The 17,076-nt window shown below is 33.5% G+C and overlaps 1 protein-coding gene across 7 annotated transcripts in view; it reads right to left on the bottom strand.

Moving 5' to 3' along the window:
• LOC110451651 (transcriptional regulatory protein GAT1-like) overlaps nucleotides 1–7,662 on the bottom strand; it is a 51,187-nt gene extending 43,525 nt beyond the window's left edge. The window contains exons 1-2 of one of the 7 annotated variants that reach the window (XM_021499773.1): nucleotides 7,195–7,662; nucleotides 896–2,353 (exon numbers count right to left, since the gene is read on the bottom strand). In XM_021499773.1, the coding sequence (XP_021355448.1) occupies nucleotides 896–2,177 (1,282 nt within the window). In that variant the 5' untranslated portion in view covers nucleotides 2,178–2,353; nucleotides 7,195–7,662. Of the gene's footprint in view, nucleotides 1–895; nucleotides 2,354–5,583; nucleotides 5,825–5,851; nucleotides 6,701–6,732; nucleotides 6,813–7,048; nucleotides 7,100–7,194 lie in introns of those variants that run through there. The other 6 variants (XM_021499775.1, XM_021499777.1, XM_021499779.1 and 3 more) reach the window with 6 other exon arrangements.
• Between the last annotated feature and the right edge of the window lie 9,414 nt (nucleotides 7,663–17,076).

Raw genomic sequence — 17,076 nt, 5'->3', positions numbered from 1 at the left:
ACCTTACACGAGTAGAATTTCATCACTTGATTTGTAGCTCGATTAACTACTTTGTACATTTGTTGTTATCTTTAGGATTCATTTGTAAGATTACAGTAGAGATGATGACAACGGAGTTATGTTAGTAAAACAATGAAATGAAACTAATCTGATGGTTCTATGAGTAGGATAACCGACAACCATTGTGATTACGTCACAGTACCAAGTTATCACAAGGTCAAGGTGTCTCTAACGCGTCAATTTTGTCAGTAACCTGCTTCCATAAGAGAAAGCTTAATTCAAGTAAGAAAACATCACTGATATACGTAAGTAGGGAATACGACAATCACCACAAAATAATTAATTTCATATTTTTAATGTTTGGGTTATAGTTCAGGGGTTAAAAAGTATGTTATATTTAGGGATAGCATCTTAGCAAATAGGGTTGATACGCGGAATGTTATATTGAAAGAACATTTTCACAATAACCCTTTATTCGTATACGTTTTACGAAAACAACACGAATTTACCAATGCCAAATTCCAATCAAAGACTTGATAAGGAACACATAAAACCTTAATTTGTCCAGTCTACATCATACTACAGCGCAATGGCACCAGATCAAACCCATCACCATTGCCTTTGGCACAATGGCGCCTAATCAGACCAGGTACTGTTGCCATAAGGCGCAATGGCACCCTTTCAATCACCATTGCCCTTTGGTCAGTTATAATTACACAAAGAAGACTGATGCAATTACAAACCATTACATTGGGGGAATGATATGTTATCTGATTACACTTATTTTCATAGCATTAGGGTACAACCCTATTGTTCTGATCAGTAACAATTACCATAGGATTCAATAGCGGCGGAACTTGAAAGTTGCAAGAAATTGGTGAAAATATTGACTTACCTTGAGTTCTGGCTTCCTCTACCGCCATGTTAAAGGGGGAAATGCCAGTCTGTCCTGCGAGTTCATGACTCAAGTAACTCCCATATGAGGCCTCACTCGGGGGTTGTCCCCGAGCATACTGCAGCCCGGGGGAACCCTCGTTGCGGATGGAGGAGTGGGAAGGGGATCCACTGTCGTTAGTGAGAGGGTAAGAGTACTTTACAGGGGATGTCAGTCCAATGCTAGTATACGTTGCTTCCTGAGAAGGAATTGACCATTGAGAGGAGGGCGTAGACGACTGTGGCGGAGACGCCGACGATGAAAGTCCGTAATCATGTGGCCGACCGGGCGGCAAGTACAGTGAGGATAATGGTGAATGATATGAAGGATGATGAATGTCCGAGTAAGCCGAGTGGTGGGGTAAAGTCACCACACCACCAGATGAACCTAATAACCCTTGATAAATTGTTTGTGGCGTCATCGGCGCGTTGGTCAACGTTGTCAAGTGACCGTTTCCTCCAGTCGTATAGTGAGAATTGCCCAGAGATACGGAAGTAGCCATGGGACGCTCCATTTTGTCAAAGAATTCTTCAACGTCCACCTGGGGGAGCAGCACGTTATTTGTGTTGTCGAAAGTTGAATGCAGGTTCGAGGAACCGGATATATTAACTAGACCAACTGGTGCGTTCGTCAGATTTAATCCCGCGAACGACCCATGTCCTGCTGTCGACAGATTCGTTAAGTGCGTATGTCCTAGATCGTCGTCCTCCCCGACGCGATGTAAACTTCCGTTGTTGGGATATTTCACTATTTGCACGGTTTGTAACGGTGGTGGTGATCTGGAGACTTCCGGTGTCCCTACATCCTCGATATGGCTGATGCTTTCCACCGCCTGAGCTGTCTCGGCCGCGGACTCTGGTGTCTGGGTATGGTAAGAAAGGACCACTGTGTCGCTGTGTTGCTGTTGCGACTCTGTCACACAGTCGTCTACCCGTACACGCGTATCTGTACAAACAGATATTGACTCATCCAAATCGCTGGACCCTGTACCTTGATACTCATACACGGATTCGTCCTGAAGCTCGCACTCACCACCCACTTCTTCCTCGAAAACTTCTTCAACCACCTCGTCAATACTCTCCTCTACCTCCACAGTTTCCTGCGGTATTGGCACGTGTCTTTCCTCATGAATCGCCTTCTCTTCCTCCTCCTCTTCGGCATACACAGGCGGATTGAGTGGGCTTCGTGTGATCCCGGGTGGCGAGGGTCTTGGCCAGCTCTCGCGAGGCCTAATCTGTGCCATGGCTAGTCGCGTTGTTTGTATTTAGCTCACAGTACTGCTGAAGTATAGGGTGTACCCTAGTCTCGCTGATCTTTGGACGTCCGCCGAGCTGACTGGGAAAGGACAGTCTCGTGTCGGTACACACACAGCCTGGACGTTCTCCTACCTGTGTGGCCGTGCCTGGATAGGCTGCAAACCTGGAAAAACAAAATAAGAATGTTGATTAATATAAATATCAATAAATAAGAATAAATGACAGTAACAATTCAGTCGCAACATTCATAATTACGAACATTCAAATGAACACATGAAAATCAAAGTTTCATATGAATTAAGCTAGATCGATCGTATAACTAACAATTTGTAAATAATTCAAGAGAAAAACATGAACAAAAAAGCCATATACAAAACAACCTAAAACAATATTATATAATAAATAATATTATTAAATGAAAATGAAAGGAAACATAGGACATTCCATAAAATTGAAAATAATATTTTTTGTTCAATTACGTATAAATTTATAAAAACAAATTGGAAAACAAAAATAAACAATCTATTTTCTCCGAGATATTATAACAAGAAAACTCAATGTGTTAAAGAAACAAGACATCTTTAATTTTCATTATTTGTTATAGCCTGAAAATAGATTAACTAGCAAAAACAAAAACAAAAACCGTAAGAATATTTAGTGTTTAAAATAAATTTTTGATTCCTGATAAATAAACATAAATAAATGAAAATAAACTTTTGAAAACTTCCCAGCATATAAAAAGACAAGAAATAATTGACTTTGTAATTTATTAAACTCATTCAGAAAAACGATAATTATGATTGAACCAAATTCGGGTTGTTGAAAGTGGTTTAAACTTAACACAACTAATTCTAAGTAAATAAACAGAGCCTTCTTAAAAATTCCGAAATAACTTCAAATAAGTAATTGTTTGGATGTTTGGTCAAAGACATTTTTTGATACGGCTTAGATCCTTAAACCAGCTGACAAAGACCCAGAAAGCCGAATCGATCTTTAGATTTATTCAAATGAAAAAACACAAAAGATCGAAAAAAAATAAAAACATCTGGAGATAAAAAGAAGATCAAAATGAAATAAAAATAGCACAGATAAACTGTAAAAGCCTTACCCCAGCACATTGTTTTTGGGTATAAAATATAAAGAATATTTGGTGGAGTATTTATTAAACTCTAGTAAAAAATAATTACATAAATTAAAAAGCGATATGCTTATTGTATGTAAATTCAAATACAAGACATAGAATGAAAAAATATTTATGCATTGATGATTTTTATTCCAAGAAAATATATTTGAATAACTGATATATTTCTTTGTCTTAAGTGAAGCTTAGTTTCATCGTGTTATGCAGATAAGATGACATTTTTCAGTCATAATCTAAAAACAAAATATATTAGAAATATTTTAAACTTTGAACTTTGAATTTAAAAATCAATAAAGTTAAATAAGTGAATGAAAAAAAGTCTTCTTTGATGTAAAAAAAACTTTCCCAAAATCTTTTAAACGAAAGCAAAAATAAAAAGTAAATCCTGCAAATTTCGTTCTCTAGTTTCGTATAACACAAAGTTTTTACCTAACAAATTAGAAGTAGTAACATTTGACAGACAATATAAAATTTGAATTTCGCACTAGTAAATATAGTCTTAAGAAACGTGATGGATTTCTCAAAATATGATAAATCCATAAGCAGTTGAAATGAAAATCTATCTAGATCAATTTTAAATATTGCATTTTAGGCACTACCACCTCAATTCTGTTTATAAAAGTGATATATATTAAATTATACAAATACGGTTTTAAATTATTTTATTTTGTTATTGATTTGATAAATTCACTTGTTTAATAGTAGTATTTGTAGTTCCTTACTGAATTTAACGACGTGCTTAAACTATAAAAATAAGGAAAGGCAAATAAAGCCAATCTATGTCATATTCATAAAATAATGGAACGCACAGTATTACATATATTTTGTGTTATGCTTGAATCATTTTTACTTCAAGTATCTCATAATGTCAACGATGCAGAATGTCATTAAAAGAAATAACAGTAAAACCAAATACTTTGCGTTAGAACGTGGTTTATCGAAATGATGACGAAGGAGTGAAAAGGAATCGTTAACAAAAACAAAAAACTTATATCTTGGCAGACGTTGACGATACGCGATTTAGCGGATGGAATAATGGGCATTACATCACGTCTGGTACTTTGTTATTTTACACTGAAATGATAAAATAGGATCTTAGATATATTACATATATACAACAAGAGTAGACAAAAAATATTTTATATTTATCAATACTGTACAGTGAAAAACTGACGAAAACATGGCGAATGTGAAGAAGTGATTAGGATGATGCCCATGGCGACGGATTATATTAAATAGTCATACAGACAGAGATAAACTACCATGAATATCTTTGTATATGTGTTTTTCTAGACTATACCTATATTTTGAAGGTGAAAAAAAATCATCTGAATGGAATTAAAAAAGAATTGATTGACTGTTACGATCAAGTTTATATCAGAATAATATTATTTAAGAAAAGAATTTATGATCAAAACGAGAACTGAAGAGTGAAAAAACGAAACGAATATTTTATGAAAACTAATCTTTATACAGATTATATCGCATCAATAAAACTTGTTTATTTGTACAACACAAGAGAACAAAGCATTAATCTGTAAATATAAAACCCAATATCAACACCATGGATATGATTACAGTCTATCTGACACTTTAAGTACCCTTAAATAGACGACATATTTACAAATCAACTTTAACTGTGTATTTGATCGCTTTATTTCTGTACTATATCGTTCACTGAATGATATGAATTAAAATATGTGAAAATGGTTAAGATTTAATGAACAAAAATACGTTTAGCTAGGAAAATAAAAAAAACACAAGACTGAGATATTATTTTCCATTGTTTGAACATCTTCAACCATATTATCTTTGTAGATCATTGAAAAAAACCCAATTACTGTTAACCTTAAATAGTGTAATATCTACTGCTTTACCTAGCTGCGTTATTCCGAGAAATATCTTTCAACATATTGCATTTTATTAGCACACAATACCAAAAAAATCTTCAACAATGAAATGAACTCTTGATTTAAAAATAAGAATATAAAAACATAATACTTTTTAAAGCACCAAACTGGAAAATACTTTATAATAAGTAATAATGTTCTTGTTTAAAACATAGATTCATTAACATACAATTATGATAATTACGACATGGCGTTTCAGTAAAGCTGCCAACAGTTCTTAACATTAACTAAAGAACATACAATGGGGATTGGGATACTACAAGAATTGATTGACATAACGAGATGAAGGAGTTTGAAGACCTTTGTCAGGTGTTGAACCATTTCTATCGGTGTGCCACGTACCTGCTAGTGCAATTCCAACTGATCCTATTAATAGCATACACAATAGACGTTACATATCTCCAAAGCACACACAAAAGCTTGCAAAAACAGAAGCTGAAATAAAGGAGAAGGTAGCCACAGTAAAATTCTGCATGTATGCGTTTCTCTCGACCTAAATGTTCCCAGCAAGTAGCTAGAGTTGACCTCTAAATGTTGGACCTAGTCCTACCGAGGCATACGGTCCCTTATGGCTGTCACCATGCTCGTTTTTACCTGTATGAGTGCTTACCTGAGCCAATGCATAATGCTGAGAGGACGGTAGGTTAGGGGCTACAGTGTCGCAGCTCGCACAATGAACAAAGGTATACCGCGACAAAACACCTCCCAAAACGGTAACCAAACTCTCACAACGGTCTACACTTTGCGTGCTAACACACAAACAATGCCAATGCTTAAGATCAGAGCTCAGTAGTGCAGAGTTTCGGATACATATGCTTCTTTTACGATCAATTGTGATAGTCTTTTAGTTTTAATATAAGTTTTGAAAGTTTGAAGTCGTCTAAATCATTTAACATAGAAATAAGATTTTCAATAACACTTGAAGAATGCAATGCCAAAACTGTCTTTAAAACTTGGGAACAATCAACACGGACAACCGTCTTCACGAGTACTTGTCGGACTGTTTTAACTTTTGTATTTATAATTTAATGAAAACGAAAAGAAAATGATTTCAACTTTTTTCGGGAAAACCAAAACAAATTTCTTTGCGACCAAGTGTAGTTTCAAAGTATCTTTTGCGCTGTATCCTGCCAAGTTAATCCAGTCCAAAGTTTCAAAAGTATGAAGAATTATCACAGAAAATGAAAATTAAGATGTCCTCCAGATAAATTGATGAAGTTTCAAAACAAATCAAATGTGATCGTGTCAAGACCTGGAGAGATTGTGTTCACCAAGTGCCAGAGAGACAACTTAAACCTGGAACGATAAAGTTTTATCGCCGATAGCCTACATGCAGTTTGAGGACCGGAGCAAACCTTCCCGATAGCTCGGTATAGTCGGTGACTGGACGACATATTGACATGTTGGTTGTAAACTGCGATAAATCAGAGAAGGCCACAAGCACTCTGGAGAATGTTCATTACCATGGCTCGAACCCTGATAAAGACTCACCAAATATTATTATCAGTGATAACAACGGAACTGGCAAACGGTCTACCCCACGCCTTACCTTCACCGCACACACAGATAGCAAAGATACGTGGAAAGCTCTTCGAGAAAAAAGACGTACTGGAATAGGGTTATGTACAGATTTATGAATAAATTTACCGTTTAACCTTTGACCTGTCTGGGTTAAACTCATTTGCATAATATGGCCACTGAATATTATGGCGGTATCGTAAGCTTAAGTACCGTATCTCAGTTTTGCCGGACAACTCAAAATTGTCATTATGGCGGCAATAAAATGTAGTAGAGATACAATGTTTACCTGTATTTAGTCGCGTTCGGCCGATAACGGGGTCTTAAAACGTCCCATGACTGATAATGTACGGTTACATATCGCAGACTGATTGTGATCTAGAACTGCAAGTTCAGATAAAGCAGGTTGTACTATATATATGCCCTTATACCTACCTCTTCGCTCTTCCAGGCCTGGGACATTCGAATGGCGGTCTACCTGTAATTTTCAAGCCAGTTTATGTCGTTCTTACCTGTATTTCCTACAGGTGAGAGAAGGTTCGTCGTATTGAACTGCTCTCGGATCTATCGTGTCGGCCTTGTTTTGTTGAACTTAGATCCAAAGGTTTCTGACAGGAAGTTGGGAACCCATTTTACGTCGGAGTATTATTTCTGTGCCATAAGTAGTCATTGTTAAGCGAACTTTGCCTTCTGTTGCGTGGCCACACCATAAGGTCTGGGAACCTAACGTATGGAGCCTACCTGTACGATTGGTCGTTTGTCACCTTCACGTAAAATGTCATTCTGGCTTTTCTAAAGACATGCGTCATTTAAATTGTAAAGAGGCAGACGTCGACTAGCTCCAGAATATGTATGCTTATTTATTTTCCTAGAATTATTACATTGATTACGTTTCCATAAATAAAAAAAATGCAATTCATTGTTTAACCGTAATGTGTATTTAAAATTTCCAGTAATATTAATAAAAACAAGTTATATTTGTGATAATCAAATGCTATAAAATATGTATTATTGTTATTTTTAAGATATCAAATTTATATTAACACATTCCGATTTCCGTTTTTGTACATCAATCAAGTTGCAGTAAATCATAATGAAAACGGAATGAAAAAAATGACCTCATCGTTCAAATATTTCAATTATGCAAAAGTAGGGTATTTAAATATATTGAAGTAATACTTTTATTTGTTTATCAAATAAAACGTCAAGTTGAATACACTTGACCACAAGTACGGGGTGATTCATAAGATTAATCCATCATATCGGTTACAGGAAATTTTAAATGTCCGTGTTTTGGTTTGCCATAGTTTTATATTGAAGATGACAAAGTATAAAAACAAAGACAAACGTATATACCACTGTGTCAACACACAAAGACAAAATATACCACAGCGAAAACTAACAAGGACAAATGTACCACAGTGTCAACTCAAAGGGAAAATATGTACAACGGCCTCAACGCATAGGGACAATCTATGCAAACGCATCAAAACACAGGGGAAAATATACCACAATGTCAACACAGACTGACGAATTTACCACAGCGTCAACACACGAGGACAAAATATACCACAGCGAAAACTAACAAGGACAAATGTACCACAGTGTCAACTCAAAGGGAAAATATTTACAACGGCCTCAACGCATAGGGACAATCTATGCAAACGCATCAAAACACAGGGGAAAATATACCACAATGTCAACACAGACTGACGAATTTACCACAGCGTCAACACACGAGGACAATACGTACAACGGCCTGAACGCACAGGGACAATCGATACTAAAACATCAACACCCATCAACTCACAAGGAAAATATGTACTACAGCGTCAACTATCAAAGACAAAATGTACTACAGCGTCAACTCACAGAAACAAAATATACCATAGCGTCAACACTGCAAGACAAAATGTATTAAAGCGTCAGCACAAAAGGAAAAACACACAACGGCGTCAACTAATACGGACAAAAATACCACAGCGTCGACACACAAACACAAAATATACCACAGCGTCAACACACAAACACAAAATATACCACAGCGTCAACACACAAACACAAAATATACCACAGCGTCAACACACAAAATATACCATCGCGTCAACACACAAACACAAAATATACCATAGCGTCAACACAGTAGGAAAAATATACAACAGCGTCAGCACACGAGGACAATATGTACTACAGCGTCAACAAACAAAGACAATATGTACTACAGAGTCAACACACAGTTACAAAGTATATCACAGCGTCAACACACAAACACAAAATATACCACAGCGTCACCATACAAGGACAACATATACCACAGCGTCAACTCACAAGGACATCATATACCACAGCGTCAACACCCATGGACATCATATACCACAGCGTCAACACACAAGGACATCATGTACCACAGCGTCAACACACAAGGACAACATATACCACAGCGTCAACACACAAGGACATCATATACCACAGCGTCAACACACAAGGACATCATATACCACAGCGTCAACACACAAGGACATCATATACCACAGCGTCAACACACAAGGACAACATATACCACAGCGTCAACACACAAGGACAACATATACCACAGCGTCACCACACAAGGACAACATATACCACAGCGTCACCACACAAGGACAACATATACCACAGCGTCAACACACATGGACATCATATACCACAGCGTCAACACACAAGGACAACATACACCACAGCGTCAACACACAAGAATAATATGTACTTCAGCGCCAACTCACAAGGACAATATATACTACAGTCAGCAAACAATGACAAATTTACCACAATGTCAACACACAAAGACAAAATATACCACAGTGTCAACACCCATGGACGATATATACTACAGTCAATAAACAATGACAAATTTACCAGAGTGTCAACACACAAAGACAAAATATACGACTGTGTCAACACATGGACGATATATACTACAGTCAATAAACAATGACAAATTTCCCAGAGTGTCAACACACAAAGACAAAATATACGACTGTGTGAACACATGGACGATATATACTACAGTCAATAAACAATGACAAATTTCCCAGAGTGTCAACACACAAAGACAAAATATACCACAGTAAACGTATATACCACTGTGTCAACACACAAAGACATCCCACTGTGTCAACACACAAAGACAAAATATGCCACTGTGTCAACACACAAAGACATACCACTGTGTCAACACACAAAGACAAAATATGCCACTGTGTCAACACACAAAGACATACCACTGTGTCAACACACAAAGACAAAATATACCAATGTGTCAACACACATGGACGATATATACGAAAGTCAACAGACAATGACAAATTTACCACAGTGTCAACACACAAAGACAAAATAGACCACTGTGTCAACACACAAAGACGATATATACTACAGTCAACAAACAATGACAGATTTACCACTGTGTCAACACACAAAGACAAAATATACGACTGTGTGAACACATGGACGATATATACTACAGTCAACAGACAATGACAAATTTACCACAGTGTCAACACACAAAGACAAAAGATACCACTGTGTCAACACACAACGACAAAATATACCACAGTGTCAACACCCATGGACGATATATACTACAGTCAATAAACAATGACAAATTTACCAGAGTGTCAACACAAAAAGACAAAATATACCACGGTGTCAACACACAAAGAAGATATATACTACAGTCAACAAACAATGACAAATTTTCCATAGTGTCAACACACAAAGACAAAATATACCAATGTGTCAACACACATGGACGATATATACGAAAGTCAACAGACAATGACAAATTTACCACAGTGTCAACACACAAACCCAAAATATACCACGGTGTCAACACACAAAGACAAAATATGCCACTGTGTCGATATATACTACAGTCAACACACAAAGACAAAATATACCACTATGTCAACACACATGGACGATATATACTACAGTCAATAAACAATGACAAATTTACCAGAGTGTCAACACAAAAAGACAAAATATACCACGGTGTCAACACACATGGACGATATACACTACAGTCAACAAACAATGACAAATTTAGCACTGTGTCAACACACAAAGACAAAATATACCACGGTGTCAACACACAAAGACAAAATATACCACTGTGTCGATATATACTACAGTCAACAAACAATGACAAATTTACCACTGTGTCAACACACAAAGACAAAATATACCACTGTGTCAACACACATGGACGATATATACTACAGTCAACAAACAATGACAAATTTACCACTGTGTCAACACACAAAGACAAAATATACCACTGTGTCAACACACAACGACAAAATATACCACTGTGTCAAGACAAAGACAAAATATACCACTGTGGCAACACACAAAGACAAAATATACCACTGTTTCAACACACAAAGACAAAATATACCACAGCATTGACTATAACAAAAACAAAATACATATAAAAACGTGAACACAAAAAGGCAAAATCCAAAGTCAAAATACGAAGGAAAAACCAACGATAGCAAATGAGGAGACATCAAAACACGGAAATAAATATTCTCTACAATATTTCAAATTATAAAGTCACATCAAATGTGCAATGGAAAAATCAAGTTTCTGTCCTAATTATGATATATTTTTGTTGTATTGATAGTCGAGCGGACAATGTATGGATGATATTTAAATATTGAATCCGGTTTTGTTGAAGTAAATGGGGTATAAACCGTAATGGGTCCTGAGACAAATTTTATAAACTACTGCTTCGCAGTTCATCTACTGAATATACATAATACTGAATCATGTTGATAAACTTATCAGATAATGAAGGTCCTAGTATTGCTTTGTCATTGCACATCATATTACTTATTACAAGGAGTTATATGACAAGGATGGCAAGTACATCATTTTACTGCAATAAAAGATGCAAGACCAACATTAAGTGTTCAAAATTGACACGAACAGAACAGACAAATCAGAAAACACCAAAACAAGTGTAACAAAAACACGATTAATTCAAACAACAACATACTTGAGTTGAAAATGGAAGTTTACAAAAGAAACGGGTCTCCGTGTTTCCTCAATGTTTTCATATTCAAATGTATAACAGAAACGAGTAAGAGAAATTAAATATGGTTTTACTAGATATATATGAAAACAATTGTTTTTTAACATTATCAAATTCATAAATGCATGTTGTCCTTTTGGTACACAAAGATATACAATTTACAAAATAAAAAGACCAGATATGGTTTTAATATATTTATATGAAAAAAACAATGTTTTTGATCATTTCCCTACTATTGAATTCATATATGCCTGCCGTCCTTTTGGTTCAAAACAAAAAGATAACATATGATTTAACCAGATACACATGAACAAATTATTGCTTTTTATACATTTGCCTTCTCATCTATATATATATATATATATATATAATAAAAAGTGATTAAATGTCCATGTGAAGGAAGTAAATATATATTTTTTCTATATATATATATATATATATATATATATATACACAATGTACCCGCCCTCTTGGTTATATTTAACAAACAGCTTGGTCATGGTTGTAGAATGTACTTGTGTTTTGAACAAAACAAACAATTAATGATGTATTAGATTGCCCCAAATCGTTTCTTTGTCTGTCAGTACCCGCATTAGTCGATTAAATAAAACACTTGTTTGATATGCATTCGAGACTAAACATAGGTGCACTTACACGTTCCGTGAATTCAAAATTTGTTTGATAATAAACAATTCGAGTTTGTGATCGCTTAGGCGCCATTTTTATTTCCTTATACCTGAAAGGTTAACGACTGCGGTTGGCCTGTGTGCAAACATAGAGGAGATTTTTAGGGTCCTGGATGGTGTAATCTAAGTGTGCATACCATAAATTGAAGCCCACTCGCCGTATATAGTAGCAAAGCTTTAGTATATGAGGCCATAAGATCCATCGTACACTCATACTTAGGGGAAACTTACACGCCCAGATGTCAAACGAGTAGCATTGGTGCTTGGATAGTTGGCAAATATGTAAAAACAAATAAAGTAACACGTATGTGAAATGAAGTTAATAGGAATGAAAATAGCACATTCCTGCACAAAAATATAGTGACAAGTGTTTGATATTTTGATCTACATGTAGAAAAAGTAAATAGAAAATCGTAAATCGTAAAACAGATAATGTGTTGAGTATATCATGTACTGGGTATATAATGTAAGGAGTATATAATGTACTGAGTATATAATGTACTGAGTATATAATATACGGAATATATAATATACGGAATATACAATGTACTGAGTACATAATGTACTAAGTATATAATGTACTGAGTATATAATAAAATGAATATATAATGTACGGAATATATAATGTAAGGAGTATATAATGTACTGAGTATATAATGTGCTGAGTATATAATATACGGAATATATAATATACGGAATATATAATGTACTGAGTATATAATGTACTGAGTATATAATGTACTGAGTATATAATGTACTGAGTATATAATATATGGAATATATAATATACGGAATATATAATACACGGAGTATATAATGTACTGAGTATATAATGTACTGAATATATAATGTACGGAATATATAATGAAAGGAGTATATAATGTACTGAGTATATAATACACGGAGTATATAATGTACTGAGTATATAATCTAAGGAGTATATAATGTACTGAGTATATAATATATGGAATATATAATATACGGAATATATAATGTACTGAATATATAATGTACTGAGTATATAATGTACTGAGTATATAATGTACGGATTATATAATGTATGAATATATAATAAAATGAATATATGATATACGGAATATATAATGTACGGAGTATATAATGTACTGAGTATATAATATACGGAATATATAATAAAATGAATACATAATGTACGGAATATATAATGAACGGAATGTATAATATACGGAATATAAAATGTACGGAGTATATAATATAATGGGTATATAATGTACGGAATATGTAATGTACGGAAAATGTAATGTACGGAATATATAATAAAAATGAATATATAATGTACGGAATATATAATAAAATGAGTATATAATGTACTGAGTATATAATGCACTGAGTATATAATAAAATGAATATATAATGTACGGAATATATAATATACGGAATATATATTGTACTGAGTATATAATGTACTGAGTATACAATGTACTGAGTATATAATATACGGAATATATAATGTACTGAGTATATAATGTACAAAGTATATAACGTACTGAGTATATAATAAAATGAATATATAATGTACGGAATATATAATATACGGAATATATAATGTACTGAGTATATAATGTACTGAATATATAATGTACTGAGTATATAATACACGGAGTATATAATGTACTGAGTATATAATGTACGGAATATATAATGTAAGGAGTATATAATGTACTAAGTATATAATGTACTGAGTATATAATGTACTGAGTATATAATACACGGAGTATAAAATGTACTGAGTATATAACATACTGAGTATATAATGTACTGAGTATATAATGTACTGAATATATAATGTACTGAATATATAATGTACTGAGTATATAATACACGGAGTATATAATGTACTGAGTATATAATGTACGGAATATATAATGTAAGGAGCTATCGAGTATATAATGTACTGAGTATATAATGTACGGAATATATAATGTAAGGAGTATATAATGTACTAAGTATATAATGTACTGAGTATATAATGTACTGAGTATATAATACACGGAGTATAAAATGTACTGATTATATAATGTACGGAATATAAAATGTATATAATGTACTGAGTATATAATGTACTGAGTATATAATGTACGGAGTATATAATGTACGGAATATATAATAAAATGAATATATAATATACGGAATATATAATGTACGGAGTATATAATGTACTGAGTATATAATATACGGAATATATAATAAAATGAATATATAATGTACGGAATATATAATGTACGGAATGTATAATATACGGAATATATAATGTAAGGAGTATATAATATACTGGGTATATAATGTACGGAATATATAATGTACGGAATATATAATAAAATGAGTATATAATGTACTGAGTATATAATGCACTGAGTATATAATGTACGGAGTATGTAGTATACTGAGTGTATAATATACTGAGCATATAATATACTGGGTTTATAATGTACGGAATATGTAATATACTGGGTTATAAATGTACGGAGTATATACTATACTGGGTATATAATGTACGGAATAAATAATATACTGAATTTATAATGTACGGAATATATAATATACTGAGTTTATAATGTACGGAATATATAATATACTGAGTATATAATGTACTGAGTATATAATATACTGGGTATATATTGTACGGAATATATAATAAAATGAGTATGTAATGTATGGAGCATGCAATATACTGAAAGAATAACCCTTCTTGATTTTGAAATTTGCGGCAGTATATCGTGGTTAACCAATCAAATGTCGTGTTACATCTCAAATGAATTAGAATGAGTGTATGCTATACCGGGTATATAATGCACTGTGTATATAAGCCATTGAGTATAAGATGTACTGATTTTATAATATACTGAATATTTAATTTACTAAGTATTCAATTGACTGAGTATAAAATTAACTGTACTCAATATATAAAGTACTAAGTATAAATTTACTTAGTATATAATTGTATTGAGTATATAATGTGCTGAGTATATATTGTACTGAGTATATGCAATATATAATATATAACGTTATGAGTATATACTATACTGAGTATATAATGTACGGAATATATAATGTAATGAGTATACACATGTGCACATTGTTAGATCTTCATTTGTTCTTTAAATGCATATTAATATATTCTGCGAAAGATTGTCCGCCATAAACTTAATAATGTTAAATCTGCATCCTGAAAACCTGAAAAGTAAAAAAGCTACAAATATTTACTGAGAACAGAATAACCATTTAACATTACCATAATGTAAAATAGGGCTAAAACGTTCGGATCCAATTTCTGTTTCGTTCCGATTAATTATATCAGTTGATAACGACCGATGAATTCCAGTTAAATATGAGTTCTGTCTACTAGAGTATAGTCTCGTATAACCCGACTTGCTTTATATCTTTCATATATCTGTGATCCTTTTGTTAAGAACAGTTTTTCCCCACACATGCGTAGGCAAGATACACGTGTCCCAAATGGAACATGATAGAGAAATGTATGCCACATATGTGCACCATGTGGCTTTGGTTTTGGATTTATTTTCTAAATCATGAAAACGAATGTCTGCGTCCATACATCTTGTTAAGAGGTAAATATAGGAGTAGGAAAGTACAAATTCTTTATACAACCGAGAAAGAAGCAACGTCATCTATTTTTTGACATTTGTTTATTAAATTCAAACTCAAACTTGCTTTTTTTAAATAGGCACTTAACTCAACAAGTATTCCTTAAAGCATATTGGTATCTGATATCCTTCTTGGTACACATACTTTTATTCAGAACCACTACAAAGACGCTTATACCTCCGGAACACCTGGTCTTAATTTCCTTGTACTTTTTCAAGGATATCCATATAAATAATTCATGTGTTTGTACCTTGTCATGGTTTTATTGATTATAAGAGATCGAACTTCGACTTTGTTGATACCTTATATTTTTTGTTTTGAAAAAGTTCGCAGTTGCACGATATTGGAGTCTTTAAATAAGGTAAAGGTTGATGATAGATAAGATACACGTGTATTAACAATGAAACATTTTATTGTTGCCGATGAATTCATCATTTATAACGATAATGCAAACAAATGTTACAGATCTTGTCGTAGACAACTTGATATAGAATTAGCCTATCACAACACATGGAGTAAACTACGTGGGACTTTTACATAATGGCCAATATAATATTGTTGTATAAAGTTGTTTTAAGTTTTTATTTATTCACTCCGACACACTTACGTGTGTAACAAGAGGTCACATACATATAGTAAGTATGATACATGGCGTGTGATGTACACAATTACAACATTGTACATAGCATAGATACATATAGAAGTACACAAATAGTACAGAAATTAAGTTAATATTTTTTCAAGCTTTTCTATGAATTTACAAAGTTTTGTGTAAATTTTTACATTAAATATATTAAACAATCCTTGCATTTTTAATTGACTTGGATAAGTGAAATAATATTTTGGTATATATTTCTCTCTTAGACATTTAACTAAAACACTTTCACATATAAATAAGTAATNAATATC

Source organism: Mizuhopecten yessoensis, unplaced genomic scaffold (genome assembly GCF_002113885.1).
Source record: "Mizuhopecten yessoensis strain PY_sf001 unplaced genomic scaffold, ASM211388v2 scaffold6163, whole genome shotgun sequence".
Lineage (NCBI taxonomy): Eukaryota > Metazoa > Mollusca > Bivalvia > Pectinida > Pectinidae > Mizuhopecten > Mizuhopecten yessoensis.
This window is presented reverse-complemented; position numbering and strand designations above follow the sequence as displayed.